Below are 14,327 nucleotides of genomic sequence, written 5' to 3'. Positions count from 1 at the left end.
GTCCAATAGCTCTGGAGAGATTTTGTCAAAACTTATATGAGAGACTTAACCAGTAAAGAACATGCTTTCCAAAAACCCATATTGGAGTGCTTAAGAGAACAGTTGAAAGCTAAACTACTTGCCTCTTATTTCAAAAGGACAGAAGACAAACCGGTAATAGACAATGGGAACTCCGAAGATGAGAAAATTAACTTCTTGATCACCATCATATGTCCTTTCTACTTCAGAAGACAATTCATTTGACTCCTTAAAGTACATTTCTGGAGGCCATTTACCAGACTATCAGATCCATCCCCTGAACCAAACATGGCTTCAGTATCTCCTGAAGATACACCTATTCAGCATTCGTTCAAAATATGGCTGAAGCTATCCCATTCAATCTTCAGGAGGAGGACAAAAACAGTACCAAATTGATGTGTGTTCTGCAGTGCATACAACCACCAAAACAACTCAAGCTATGCTTTACAAGTTGTGTAAGCAAAGTTATGGAAAACACCTTATTCTATATCTCCAGTTAATAGGAATGTGGGCATCAAATAAAGAATTCAGAAGTGTTCAGGACATGTTAAAGTGCAATTACTGCATGAATTGTTGAATCAGTGATGAAAAAAAACCAAAAAAGCTAAAACTTATTTGAATAACTTGTCTGGGGAAAGATCCAAGGATTTTAGAAAACATTTGTAAAAGAGGTTTTCAAGGTGCAACTCTATAATCCAGAATTGAGGCACATAAGTTGCAAATGATACAGTATCTGTTCAATAACTTATAAAAGGTAAAACAACATGTACAAAAATTACTAGAAGATGAATACAAGCAGTTTACTGAAGTCATAACAGATATGGAAGACTGTGCAAGACACATTACGCACTCGGGTTATGATTCATTTGACACTTCCACAAGAGTTTCAGCCATAGCTACAGTTGCCAGAAGACTAGCTTGGTTACTGGTTTCTAGAGTGAGAGAAAAAATCCATAAAAAACTAGGAGACAAGTTAACCAGACAGTAGAATCCATAAAGAATCAGACCACAGCCCCCACCAATCCTTATCTGCTTTGCAAATAGATACATCTTTTCAAAGAAGATATTAGCAAGAAATGTTCAGGAAACCGTACTATTATATACAGAAAAAATGTTACAGCCCATATATGTACTATGGGCAGTATCCCATAACTTTGCTACAACTTTAGCAACCTCAACAACAAATCCAACAGATTCAGTCGCGTCAAAGAGGTCAAGTATTTCAACGACAAAGACAGACTCAATAGCCCTCATCAACGCTAATGCCTGGTTTTGACCAACATATACAATACGATCAAAAAACAATGTAATTGCATCACCACAGACAAATAGCTATTGAAAATAATCCACCAAGCATATTTCCTGAATTTTGAAAACTACCATCTCAAAAATCCTCCTCTTACCAACATCAATCAAATTCACATCTACTACTTTTGTCTCAGGAGCTAAAAACCCTTTTGAAATCAAAAGCAATTCAGTCAGTCCCAAGAAATCAATGGTAAAAGGGATTTTATTTAAAATACTTCCTAATCCCAAAGATCTGCATCTGATATTAGAACTTCAAGACCCAAATACTGTCCTAAAGAAAGAAAAATTAATGATGACCAGTTTAGCTACATTCCGTTCTCTTCTACAGCAGAAGGACTGCCTCATTTCTGTTGCGACCATCGGTCTGTGACGGCTTCGCCCCGCCTACCTTACCCTTCCTGTGGCTCCTCCTGCTCACCTCGGACTACTGACTGCCGCAGTGTCTGTCTGACGACCTCTCCGGCGTCCCCGGACCGGCTTTGGTGCTGCTTCCCGCCATGGTCCTCCAAGGTACCATAGGGCGCGCACGCCGCCCTCATCTTTATTTCCTCATTGGCGCAAACCTCAGGGGCATCCCCCTGAGATGACGTCACGTTGCCCGGATATTTAAGCCTACCTCTTTTGCTAGCTAATCGAGTTAGCAACAACTTGGATACTGCGGATGGGATTTGCTCTCCATACCGAAGCTGCTCTGCCACTCCAGCTTTCTCTGGAACTTTTACTAATATCGGGGTACCCGCTCCTCGGGGGCCTCTTCTATTTCTTTCAGGTGCTATCAGGAACCGGTACTCACTCCTCAAGGGCCCATGTTCCCTGAGTCGCTGCCTGCATCTACCATCTTCTCTACCTGGAAGACTTCACTAACAGAATCCATCTGTGAGTACAACTACCATCTATTCCACAGTACTGCTTCTCTGGAACCAGGTACTTGCTCCTCGAGGGCCTACCCTCTGTTCCAGTGCCAGACCTCTCGTCTAGTGGAACCGCTGTGTGAGTACTATACCACAGAGTCTCCCTGTCTCAGAGCTTCACCAATTCTACCTGGGACTCTGTATATTTGTCACTGTGTACTCATAACTCTCAGTCTCTTTCCACTTCAGCATAGCCAAGCAAAGGATCCGCTGTTCCAGCGTCCTGTGGGATACTCGTCAAGCCGGGCTCAACATCTACTACTCACTACTGCCACCTCTGGTGGTTTCCAAAACTATTTAAATAAAGATTCAGAGAGTAGCCTGACACCATGGTCCCTCACGGGACTGCCCCCCCGTGGGCGTGGTCAGCTGCCACAGTGTCCAAGGATCCACCCAAACACCAATAATCATAACAACTTCGCTAGATCTCAAAGATGCCTATGCTTATATTCCAATAAACAGGAAACACAGGACATATTTGAGATTCACCCTTCAAGGTTACTGTTATCAATGCAAAATACTCCTCTTCCACCTAGTGGCAGCTCAAAGTTTTTAACCAAATGACATGTGATGAGTGCTATTAGCTATATGCTGGTTTGGACATATGCTTTGGATGCGCTAATCCCCTTATTGCATCAAGTGTTAGCCTAGCGCGTCCGAGAGCTCGTCAGCCTATGAACTAGGCTCAGTGCACGATATAGCATTGGCCTGTTTGAGTGTCAACCCTCTGGGGATAGGGAAATACCTACAGTACCTGAATATAATCTGCTTTGAAGTGTCCAAAGGCAGACTTTATAAATAATAAAGATCTGTATTAAATATTTTAGATATCTTTGTTTTACGGCTCCAACTATTGTGCTATACAAGACTTTTGGTTTGGAAGTATTTAAATTAATTATCATAAAATGCTCTGTTGTGATAGTACTATAAAATCTGTAGTTAACTCACAATGCTGCATTTTTCTTCCAGCATCCTGATTTCTTTATATTAACATTTTAGATATGGCACCATCTTGTGGAGGTTTACTATAAAGTTCATGAGAATATTAACTATTAGTGCTTAGAAGCTTGTATTATGTGGCCTATAAATATTTTAAATAAATAATGAATATATTTGTCCCAGCAGCCACATTAAATTTCAAATATACACTCAATAATAATAACTGGCCTTTTTAGAATAATACCTTTACTAGTTTTATAAAACCAATGCAATAAAAGCAAGTTTGCTTACCGTAAACGGTGTTTCCATAGATAGCAGGATGAATTAGCCATGCTGTCATGGGAACTGTCCTTCAGGGCCCAGGAGGAGGAGCTTCAGTAGTAGAATACAGAGCTTTGCTCTGTGCGGCTGCGCATGCCTTCCCGCGCAGCAGAAGATATTCTCCGCTGTCTGTGATTAAATAGGATTCGTTGGCTGACTATCCAGGGAGGTGGGCAGGTCAGCATGGCTAATTCATCCTGCTATCTATGGAAACACCGTTTATGGTAAGCAAACTTGCTTTTTCCCGTTGATAGCAGGGCTGAATTAGCCATGCTGTCATGGGAGTCCCAAGCTCCCTATCACGCTGAACAGTACATCACACACCATCCGATTCACTGGTTCAAGTGATATTGACTGACTCATAGTGAGCTAGTTAACTTTTTTTTTTTTTTGCGTGATCTCAGTGGTGGATAGTGTAATCTAGGATTAATGAATGACAGAGTATAGGACAGCTTTGCCTGCTGTTGCATCAGCTGCCGTTTGTTGATCTAAACAATAATGAGACATAAAAGTGTGTAAAGATGACCATGTTGCTGCTTTACAAATGTTAATAGGCTGTACGCAATGGAGATGTGCCACAGAGGTTGCCATCGCTCGTACTTGATGTGCGTTCGGAGTATATGTCAGGATTATCTTTCGCTTTTGGTAACAAAATTGGATACACTGAGCAATCCAACTGGAAATAGTCCTTTTTGCCACCGGACGTGCTGGTGCATTTGGATTAAATGAGACGAATAATTGCGATGATCTGGATGTAGAGTGTGTTCTAGACTTGTAAAATGCCTACGCTCTTTTACAGTCTAAGGTATGTAGTAGTTTTTCACTATCATTCCGATGTGGTTTAGGAAAAAATATCGTTAACTCTATGGATTGGTTTAAATCAGGGGTGGGCAAGTCCAGTCCTCGAGGGCTGCAAACCAGTCGGGTTTTTAGGATACCCCTAATGAATATGCATGAAATAGATTTGCAGACAACTGAGGCAGTGTGTATGCAGGTCTCTCTCATGCATATTCATTAAGGATATACTGAAAACCCGACTGGTTTGCAGCCCTCGAGGACCGGAATTGCCCACCCCTGCTTTAAATGGAACTGAGATACCACTTTTGGCAGAAAAGATGGTTGAGTTCGTAGGATCACCTTGTTATGGTGAAATTGTAAGTATGGGCTGTAATGCACCAATGCCTGAAGTTTGCTGACTCTGCGTGCAGACGTTGCCGTGACCAGGAAAACTACTTTCCACATGAGATACTTTATGTGAGCGGATTCAATTGGTTCGAATGGAGGTAACATGAATTGTTTCAGGACAATGTTTAGATCCCAGGATATCAGCGGTTTGGAAATTGGAGGTCGTAAGCGTATGAGACCTCTGAAAAATCTGGAAACCATCAGGTGTACCGAAATGGGTTGCCCTTTGTGCGGTCTATGATATGCTGATATAGCACTGAGATGTACCCGAATGGATGAGGTAGCCAGTCCTGCTGTATACAGGGTATGGAGATAGTCCAGCAAAGTCTCCGGAGAACAATCTATGGGTTGGAACCCCTTAGCTAGACATCAGCTGGCATATCGTTTCCACTTGAAACTGTAATTAGGTGTCGTGGATGGTTTTCTGGAATGTAAAAGTATTTCCTGAGCTGCTATGGATATGCCTTGCTCATTTAATAGGAGCCGTTGAACCTCCACGCTGTCAAGTGAAGGGATGCTTGCATCGGATGCAGCAGAGTTCTTTCTTCTTGCTTTAGAAGGTCTACTTGAAGTGGTAGTGTGAATGGTTCTTCTATGGAAAGATTTAGAAGGTAAATGTACCATGGCTGTCTGAGCCAAGCTGGTGCTATTAAAATCATCTGTGCTGCATCTTGTATGTACTTTTGTATGGTTTTCGTGATGAGTGGAATTGGGGGAAAAGCATACATGAGAAGTTCTGTCCACGGAATCAGAAACGCGTCTTGCACCACTTTGTGATTGCTGCTCCAGACAGAGCAGAAGCGAGGAACATTTGCGATGTGTTCTGTAGCGAACAGATCTATTGAGAGCAGTCCCCATTTCCTGAATATGGTTAATGCTACTTGTTGATTCAATTCCCATTCGTGAGGGTAGAATATTCGACTTAACCTGTCTGTTCGAGTGTTCACCCTCCTGGTAGGTAAGTTGCTTGTACCTGTATACAGTGCTGATGTGCATGTTCCAGAATCTGAATCGTCTCCGTGCTCAGTATCCAGGAACCGGACCCTCCTTGTTTGTTTATATAAAACATGGCTACCTGATTGTCGATATAGACCATAATCCTTCGACCTTGAAGATTAGAAAGGTTCGTACAAATCGCATTCTTGATAGCTCTTAGCTCCAATAAGTTGATCTGCAGGTGTTGTTCTTGTGTGGACCATAAACCTTGAGTCTGCAAATGATCCAAGTGTGCCCCCCAGCCCTTGCGAGAGGCAACGGTGGTCAAGACTGCATTGTGTTGAGGTGGGTTGAACAAAACTCCTTTCGTCAATGCTTGTCTTTTCACCCACCAGTCCAAGTCCTTTGTCATTTCTGCGGTGAGGGATATCTTGGTTGTGAGAGGTTGCGAATGTTGTCTCCACTGCCTCTTCAGTCCCCATTGCAATCGGCGCATGTGCAATCTTGTGTTGGGAACTGTATAGATGGCTGCTGCCATATGTCCCAAGACCGTGAGAACTTGTTATGCTGCCGGATATGGGGTTAAGCGGAGAGATCATAGCACACATTGCATCTCTAAGGTCCTGTCGTGAGGTAGAAACGCCCTTGTCTTTATGGTATCTAAACGTGCTCCAATAAATTGAAGAATCTGCGTTGGTTCGAGAATGGATTTTTAAAAATTGACTAGTATTCCCAGCCAGTCCCAGCACTGGATCGTCTGATGTAGATGGTGTCGGAGCGTCTCGGGTTGCGATGCTACTAACAGCCAATCGTCCAGATATGGGAAGATACGGATGCTTAGTTTCCATAGATGTACCACCACTACTGCCATGCATTTCGTAAAAACCCTGGGGGCCGCCGAGAGACCAAATGGGAGGACTCTGTATTGATAATGTTTGCCCTGAAATTGGAAGAATAGGAAGCGCCATGAAGAGGGGTTGATTGATATGTGCATATACGCATCTTTCAGATCTATGGAACGCATCCAGTCCTTTGGTTGTAGAAGTGGTAGAATATTCTTTAATGATACCATCTTGAACTTTTCCTTGCTTAAGTGTTTGTTGAGCTCCCAGAGATCTAAAATTGGTCGGTGACCTCCTATCTTCTTTAGAATGAGGAAGTATGGGGAATAAAAACCCCTGTGTCAAGCATGCGGTGGAATCAAGTGAATTGCTCTTGTTTCTGAAGGGATAGTATTTCCTTCAATAGTAGGGGTTGTTGTGGATGTTTTCCTTTGCGAACAGGATGCGGGAGCTGAGGTTTTGTAGCAAATTGTAGCTGGTATCCCTTTTCCACTACTTCCAGAACTCACTGGTCTGTTGTTATGTTCTTCCAATCTAATAAGCGGGTTGAAATCCTGCCCGGCGGATACAGGTGTGGTAGTGGTGGCGGTATCTTTAAAAAGAGGATTGAGTCTTGGTTGAAGACTTGGTTTGTTGATTCTGTGGGCGTTGTCCTCGTGGTCGACCTCTTCCTTGCCTTGCTTGATTTTGCTGTTGTTGAGCACGCTGTGGTTGATTATAAGGTTGAGGTCGATATGATTGGTATTGACGCATCGGCCTACGCTGTTTGCGTAGGGGATTATAGTATTTTCTCTGTGAAGAGAATGTTGATGGCTGAATCAGGGACTGAACCGCTATTGCTTGTTCTTTTAAATTAGCTACAGTCTCTTGAAATTTATCCGCTTTGCAAGGTAGATTTGCAAGTTTTGAGTGTAGATCCTCACGAATGGTGCTTGAGCGAAGCCACGTGAGTCTTCTCGCCGCTATCACCGATGCTGAGATGCGAGATGAAGTTTCAAAAGACTCATAAATTGTCCACAGCAGGTGTCGAATACCTTCTTTCATATCACTGATTTGGTGATTAGAGTCGGTGTTAAGATGTTCCGATCCTGGTACATTGTTCTTCATTTGCTGTACACACTCAAACAAATACTGAACAATATAAAATTGATGTTGCAGACAACATTGCTCCCTGAAAAGATTTTCTTGCAAATTCGTCGAGGAGCTTTTGATCCCTACCCGGTGGGACAGATGCGTGTAGCTTGGATCTTTTGGCTCTCTGCATCGCCGACTCCACCACCAGCGAGGAGTGTGGAAGTTGTTGGACCGAATAACAGGGAGCATGCTTCATTCTGAATTTTAAATCTGTTTTCCTGGATAGAGCTGGAATAGAAAATGGCGTTTCCCACGACTTTTCAAGGACTGAGTTTAAGACCTTATGTAAAGGTAACGATGTTGGTTCAGCTGGCACGTCAAATATTTTGAGTAAATCCAAGGTGGATCTGGCAGTTTTTGTATCTCAAGATTTAACATCGATCTAACTTTTTCCAAGAATTTTGGATAGGATAGATCCTCCGGAGGAGAGTATAGTTCAGGGGGTTCGTCTGGAGGATCAAATGGGAATCCCTTGGATGATGAAGGTGATGTTTGAGGGTAATTCGGTTCCGTAACGTACACAGGTTCTTGTTCAATTTGTGGAACTACCGCTTATGGAAGGATTGGCTCCTTTGTCGGTGTTGCTGTCACCTCCCCTTGGGAGGAGGACGAGGAACAACGTGGAACGTCACTTCCTGTTGGTGAAGTCGGCATGTCAAACGACGATTGCATGACTCCAAAAAAGTCAGAGAGTGCTAACAAAAGTTGCACAAATTTTTCCTTCGTCTGTGTCGGCATTTTTGGTTTGGAGCCAGTTTTTAACTCCCAAGATGGGGTGTGTGTCCGATTTCTGGTTGGTTGAGAAGGTCGAGAATGTAACTCATGAGTTAACTCTTCTCTCCTCTTTTTCCGTTGAGGTTCCTGTGAAAATTAGTCAGTCAGGACATGTCTGGATGATGTATCTGAACAGACTATGATGGATGAGCAGGATGACCGTGAAGAAGAATGTGACGTGGTCTGTCCTTTTTCCTCGCCCAATGGTAGTAGTTCTTTGGAAGAATGACTACTCCTTTAAGAAACTTTCGCGCTCTTGAGTCAAGGGTATTGTACTCTGCGTTGATCCCGACACGTGCTGCAACGATCTTGGCGCTGTTTGTCTCAGGACTGACGTTTCATGTGATCCGGACGTCCTGTGTGCCGTTGACGGCGCTCCGTGTGTCGCTCCGGACGCTTTGTGCGTCGATCTTGACGCTGTGTGCATCGTGCATGGGTAATAGATAATCAAATAGATAATTCAAAATTAGTAATAAATAGTGGAGTATATACTGCATACTTGGATAAAAACATGTAACAAGAAAGTACTGATAAAAGCATGTAATGTCACTATGTTTCTGGTGTTGGTCTTTTAATAGCACTAATGGTGTGTGTATGTGATGTTAGCGAGTTTCTATACTGTCTAGTAAGAGATGTGATTTTATAATTTTTGTGATACCAATAAAGTTATTGTATTGACATTATATGTATAAACTATTCTCTTTATGTGGATGTAATTAAACGTGAAAGTTTGCCAGATTCCAATCTTCCTTTCTACCCTCCTGCCTACCTCTACCACCGTTTCTAATGGGATACTTGGCAACGCCCTTCAACTCTGTACACCACTCCTGTATGTGCTAAAGTCGGTAGGGGACGCAGTTTACGTCCAGTACCTCCACACTGGCGCGTCTCCATCCATATTTATTTACAAACTCTTCCATTTGGAAGCTCTGGAAACCCATCCCACTGTGCTCATTCACCCTTTTGATTCTCAGTCAAAAATACCGCCTGGAACCGCTCTTGCCCACCAAGACAAAACGATCCTTCAAACTGTGGGCAGCTCACCCTGGAACGATTTTACCCTTCCTGTATAAAGTCCGGCTACCTCATCAATATCGGCTTTACGCACCTGTCTAGAAGAAGAAGCTTCCGCAGAAATACAACCCCCGGCGCCCTGGAGGAAATATGGCGGGAACAGGAGGCCCTGCTCGCGTAGGTCTAGGCCGTGAGGCGGCGCGCGCGTCCCGATTGGGTCCTCGCCTCGTGCCCAGTGGAACCCGAAAGCCGCGTTCCTGCCACGCTTTCTACCGTTAGTCAGCTGGAGCGATGCAGGCAGGGCTGGTCGTGCGGCCCCCTCCTCTGTCGGTCATAACCCTTGCCCCCTCCCCCACAACCCAGCGTTGTTAGAGCGATAGACTAAAATGGTAGCGGAAGCGGGACATGCTGCAGACGAACATTTTGGTTTTCGTCCTGGGGCTTATTGTCGTCTGTAACAGGAAGATCGTCGTGGTTGGGCAGTTTAAACATTTCTGGATGAGGAATGAGCAAGGTCGGACCAAAACCTATGGTGAATTAATTAAAAAAATTAATCTTTTCGTTTTACAAGTATGCCAGATTTCCTTGTAACTCTGACCGGGAAGACAACGCGAGTGCCAATTTTGGTAAAAGGAAAGCTATGTTTTTTCTTCTTCTTTTTTTTTTTTATTAGTGAATTGTCGGTCCAGTCAAACGTATCTAGACCAGTGCTTTTCACTAGTAGATAAAAGCGCCTCTCTTTATCTTCGAATCACTCACTGGTGATCCAGTAAATATAATGGAAAAATTGATGCCTAAGAGATGCTCTGAAATCCATGGATGTGAATGACCTGATAAGGATGTTTTTAAATTGATGGGTCACTCTCACATTGGGACTTCGTTATCTCTTTGATTATTTATAGTCTAAGATCATAGATACATGCAATCCAACAAAAAAGCAATGTGCATCTGTAGTCGATTGTGCAACAGTGGAAAAAAAAGATTTCTGTAACCAAAGATGGCAGTCAGCATATTTGTCTATATAGTTCAGCGTCCTCATCATACCAGTCAGTATCTTTCTCTTTCTACAGGACTTGCCAAACTTTCTTTGGTAGATGAAATAAAACACATTTCACCACAGCTGATTAAGGATCCAGAACTGTAAGCTCATTACTATATTTAAGATAAACAAGAAATGTTTTTAACTTCTCTACAGAATTGACTACAGATGTATTTTGTTTTCACCTTCAGGGTTACCACCTTGATGGGGGTCCTTCATTTTCAGTTTACACTGATTTTCACACAAAATTCCCGGATTTCCCCAAAAGTGATAATTGGTTTAAATCGATTTTCACCCTAATTTTATACTGATTAAAGTGCAGCTGCAGATGTAGTGTCTCAAGGCCTCCAGCATTTCAAGTTCTGTGCCCCCCACCAGCGAAAGCGCTCACTCTTCATTGACACTAAATGGCAAATTTCAGGATATTTAGCCAGTCATCCGGCTAAGTTATAGCTGGACAAGTCATTATCCGGCTATAATTTAGCCAGATAAACAGGGGCATTCTGGGGTGTGACCGTTATCTGGCTAACTCCAGCCAGGGTAAGTGCCCAACCTACCCTTACCCTTCCTCCCCCCAACCCCCATTCCTTAATGTCTTTCATTTCTTCTGCCTGGAAGACAGTAGCATCCTACTGTGATCCAGGTCCAGCGCTTCTGCCATTGCTAGGCTATTCTTTTGAATACAGTCAGGTAAGTGTAAAGTTATCTGACTAGCCATAGCCGAATAACTTTATACATAACTGGCAATTTTCAAAAGAATATCTGGTTATGTTTAAACTTAACCGGATAACTTTAATCGGGGATATTCAGAGGGACATTTATCCTTAGCCAGATAACTTGTCCACTAAATGGCTTACTGAATACTGGCCTCAATAAATTGTATTTTTCCTGGCATTGCTTCAAAGACTCATGGGGCAACTGGGTGCATAATATCCAGAATATAGCTAAACATTTTGCTTTCTGTGCCTGTATAATAGCACTGTATCTTATATGTAGTTCAAAACCTTCAGATTTTTGGTCAGGCAGTTTAAGCAACATAAAGTACTGAGGGAGTACTGAGAGTGAGAGCTGAAGGTGATTTTGCTGGTAATTGAATAGGATTTGTAAGTATTGCTTTGCTGGGAAATTTTCTGAATTAAAGCTTGGGGCAGAAAGGATGTTGTGAGTAAATTGGTATTCTGTGTGTTGATTTAAAAGCGTAGGCTTGGCTAACTCTTAGCATGGGTTAGATTTAATAGAGAAAGCTAGATTAACTCAGTGCATTTTTTTCCCTTGCACCGATCCCCATGCACGTTCTTTGATTATATAGGCTGTTAGCCCAATTAAGAGGACAGTGGAACATTTTTCACAACAGGAATCAATCAGGGAATTAGATAAACAAGGGAGTAAACCAACCCTTATCAATAGATTAACTGTTATCCCCTTGTAGGTCATTACAAACTAGCAACCTTAATTAAATAACAACTCAAGTATATTAAGATGCAGTTAGAAGTTCCGGGGGACCTTTCAGTCTTTTACACTGAGTGGCACATGTATGATCATCTACCAGTAAGGTAGAGGTTGTATGTGTACGCTCAATGCATTGGGTCCAATTTCTGGAGGCCAGAGTGGCAGACCTGGAGGAGCTGAGGTAGACAGAGAGGTATATAGAGGAGACCAGAGCAGGGGTGGGCAAACTACGGCCGTCATTGACTTTTATGTGGCTAGAAAAATCTTTGAAAATTAACATTAGATGCAGCCCGCGATGTTTGCCAAGTGCCGTTATCAGTGAAGGCTCATGCAGCTCCCTTTGACTGACATGCTGAATTGTGCGACTCTGGGTCCTGGCCTTTGCCGATGACATTGGCACCCAAAGAGGGGGAGGAGGTAAGCTCGTGACCCCGGGAGTGGGTGGGCAGGTGAGTGTCTGTGTTACATGGTATCCTGAATAAAGATGCGATTAGCTTGCCACATGGCGCAGACGCTCACCTGCCTGCCTGCTTTTCCCCTGTATGTGTTGCGATTGGCTCTTATATTTGCTGTAAGAGCCAATTGCAAAGCTTATACGGAAGAAAGGAGAGGAGAGACCCGGTGCAGCAGTGCTGGTGGGGTTACCAACCCCACTAGCAAGGAGAGGCCCAGTTGTCTGTGCGCTGGCAGGGTTCCCTGTTACCAGGCAGAGATAGACAGGGGAGTCGGGCTGCACAAGTTACCAGACAAAGATGGAGCAGGGTATCAAGTTGCATAAGTTACCAGGCAAGGATGGAACAGGGAGATTGCATGGGTTACCAGGGAGGAGGGGCCCCATGCTGCTGTAAGGAGTAGTGAGTAATAGGGGAGTAAGGGAAGGGACAGAGAGGGAGGCTTGGGAAGGAAGGGAAAATGGTGAAAAAGTGAAATAGAAGGAACATGAGTGGGAAGGAGAGGGTGAGTGACGGAGGTTGTCAGTGTCAGGAAAGGGAATAAGTGGATGGGTGGGAGAGGGAGGCTAATGACTGAATGGAAAGGAGGTGAGAATGAGAAATGAGGGTGAATAGGAGTGAGGGGATGAGTGACTAAGATGGAAGGGGATTGAATGGAAGGGTGAGTGACAGAGGGGAGTGAATGGGAATATAAAAGTATGTGACAAGAAGGGGAGGGAAATAAAGGGAGTGAATGGGAGGGAGTGACTGAGGGGTGAGTGGGAATGAGAGGTGAGAGACTGAGGGAAGGGAAGAAAGTGAGGGGGGTTGAGTGAGAGGGAATGACTGAAGGTGAGGGAGAAGTGGAGAGGGTAGAAGTGTGTGTGTGTGTGTGTGTGAGAGAGAAAGAAAGGAGGAAGTTTGTGTGGACCTTCCTTTCCTTTCCCCTACTAATCCTCTACAATCTCAGGGTGATTGGAAATGAAAGATTTCCAGGTATTGGGGGGGGGGGGGGGGGGAGTTATTCTTAATTAGTTTTAATTATTGGGTGTTTGATGTGCCTGCTGTTTTGAAACATTTGATTTGGGGAAAATGTTTAACGTTTTTTCTAATCCTTAGTCATCTTAGTTAGTAGATGTTCTATTTATCATCTGTTTTGAAATACACTTTTTGTTAGTATGGTTTCCTCACTGTTATGATGGATTTATATTTCTTGATTTTGTTTTATGAGGAATGGTGATATTTCTGTTTTTGCATTATTGCACTGCATATGAGTCTGGCTTTTAGAGTTTCCAGTCCAGTTTTTTGTCTGTACTTTACTATTTATACTTTATGGCCTGCATTTGTGACTGAGGTGAGGTAGTCTGCTAGCTGGAAAAATGCCTTGTATCTGTTGGGTTGAATATTTTTCTGATTTTGGTAGAGGCTGGGATTCATGATTGAAGGGGCTCCTTGGGTGCTACAAATGTGTGTCAAGGACTTGTCACATCACACCTTACCGCTCCTCGCCCTGCCCCTCCCCCCCCCCCCCCCCATCCAGCCCTCGTTGCGCTTGGTAACTTGTAATGTGGCCCCAGCACAAAAAAGTTTGTCCACCACTGGTCAGGATCATAGTAGTCAAGTCATAACTTCAATCTGGCAACTCCTGTGCTGTCTTGGAGGGTCAAAATCACCTGGAAGGCGAGTATCACCTTGGTATAGCAAGAAGTGATCCTGTATCTAGGACCTGTTGTCCAGGTGATACATTATCCTTTCACTCCAAGGATGGATCTCCAAGGGCTTGTGCCCAGGAGAGAGGTTAGGATGGCCTTCACAGTTTGTGATTCGATGATCAGGGGTGTAGATAGCTGGGTGCAGATGGACGTGAGAATCATTTGCTAATTTGCCTGTCTGATTTGAAGGTGATAGATCTCATCCGCCACCTAGATAGGATTGTAGACAGTACTGGGGAGGAACTGACTGTCAAGGTACATATGAGTAATTATAACATAGGAAGATGTGGGAGGGAGGTTCTGGGAGCCAGCAA

General features: G+C 43.5%; 1 protein-coding gene across 8 annotated transcripts in view; it reads left to right on the top strand.

Moving 5' to 3' along the window:
* The window catches only part of LOC115100177, a 214,347-nt gene that overhangs the window by 77,422 nt on the left and 122,598 nt on the right, over positions 1–14,327 (top strand). For 5 of the 8 annotated variants that reach the window (XR_003858985.1, XM_029618472.1, XM_029618479.1 and 2 more), the window contains exon 1: positions 9,649–9,914. The exons of 2 other annotated variants lie outside the window; for them this stretch is intronic. Coding sequence is in view for 5 of the 6 variants with exons in the window: in XM_029618472.1 (XP_029474332.1) it covers positions 9,788–9,914 (127 nt within the window). In the remaining variant the exon portion in view is untranslated. Of the gene's footprint in view, positions 1–9,648; positions 9,915–14,327 lie in introns of those variants that run through there. One more of the 8 variants, XM_029618473.1, reaches the window with a different exon arrangement.

The sequence above is a fragment of the Rhinatrema bivittatum genome, chromosome 10 (assembly GCF_901001135.1).
Source record: "Rhinatrema bivittatum chromosome 10, aRhiBiv1.1, whole genome shotgun sequence".
Taxonomy (NCBI): Eukaryota; Metazoa; Chordata; class Amphibia; order Gymnophiona; family Rhinatrematidae; genus Rhinatrema; species Rhinatrema bivittatum.
The sequence above is the reverse complement of the archived record's forward strand: the minus strand, read 5'-3'. Positions and strand labels throughout refer to the sequence as shown.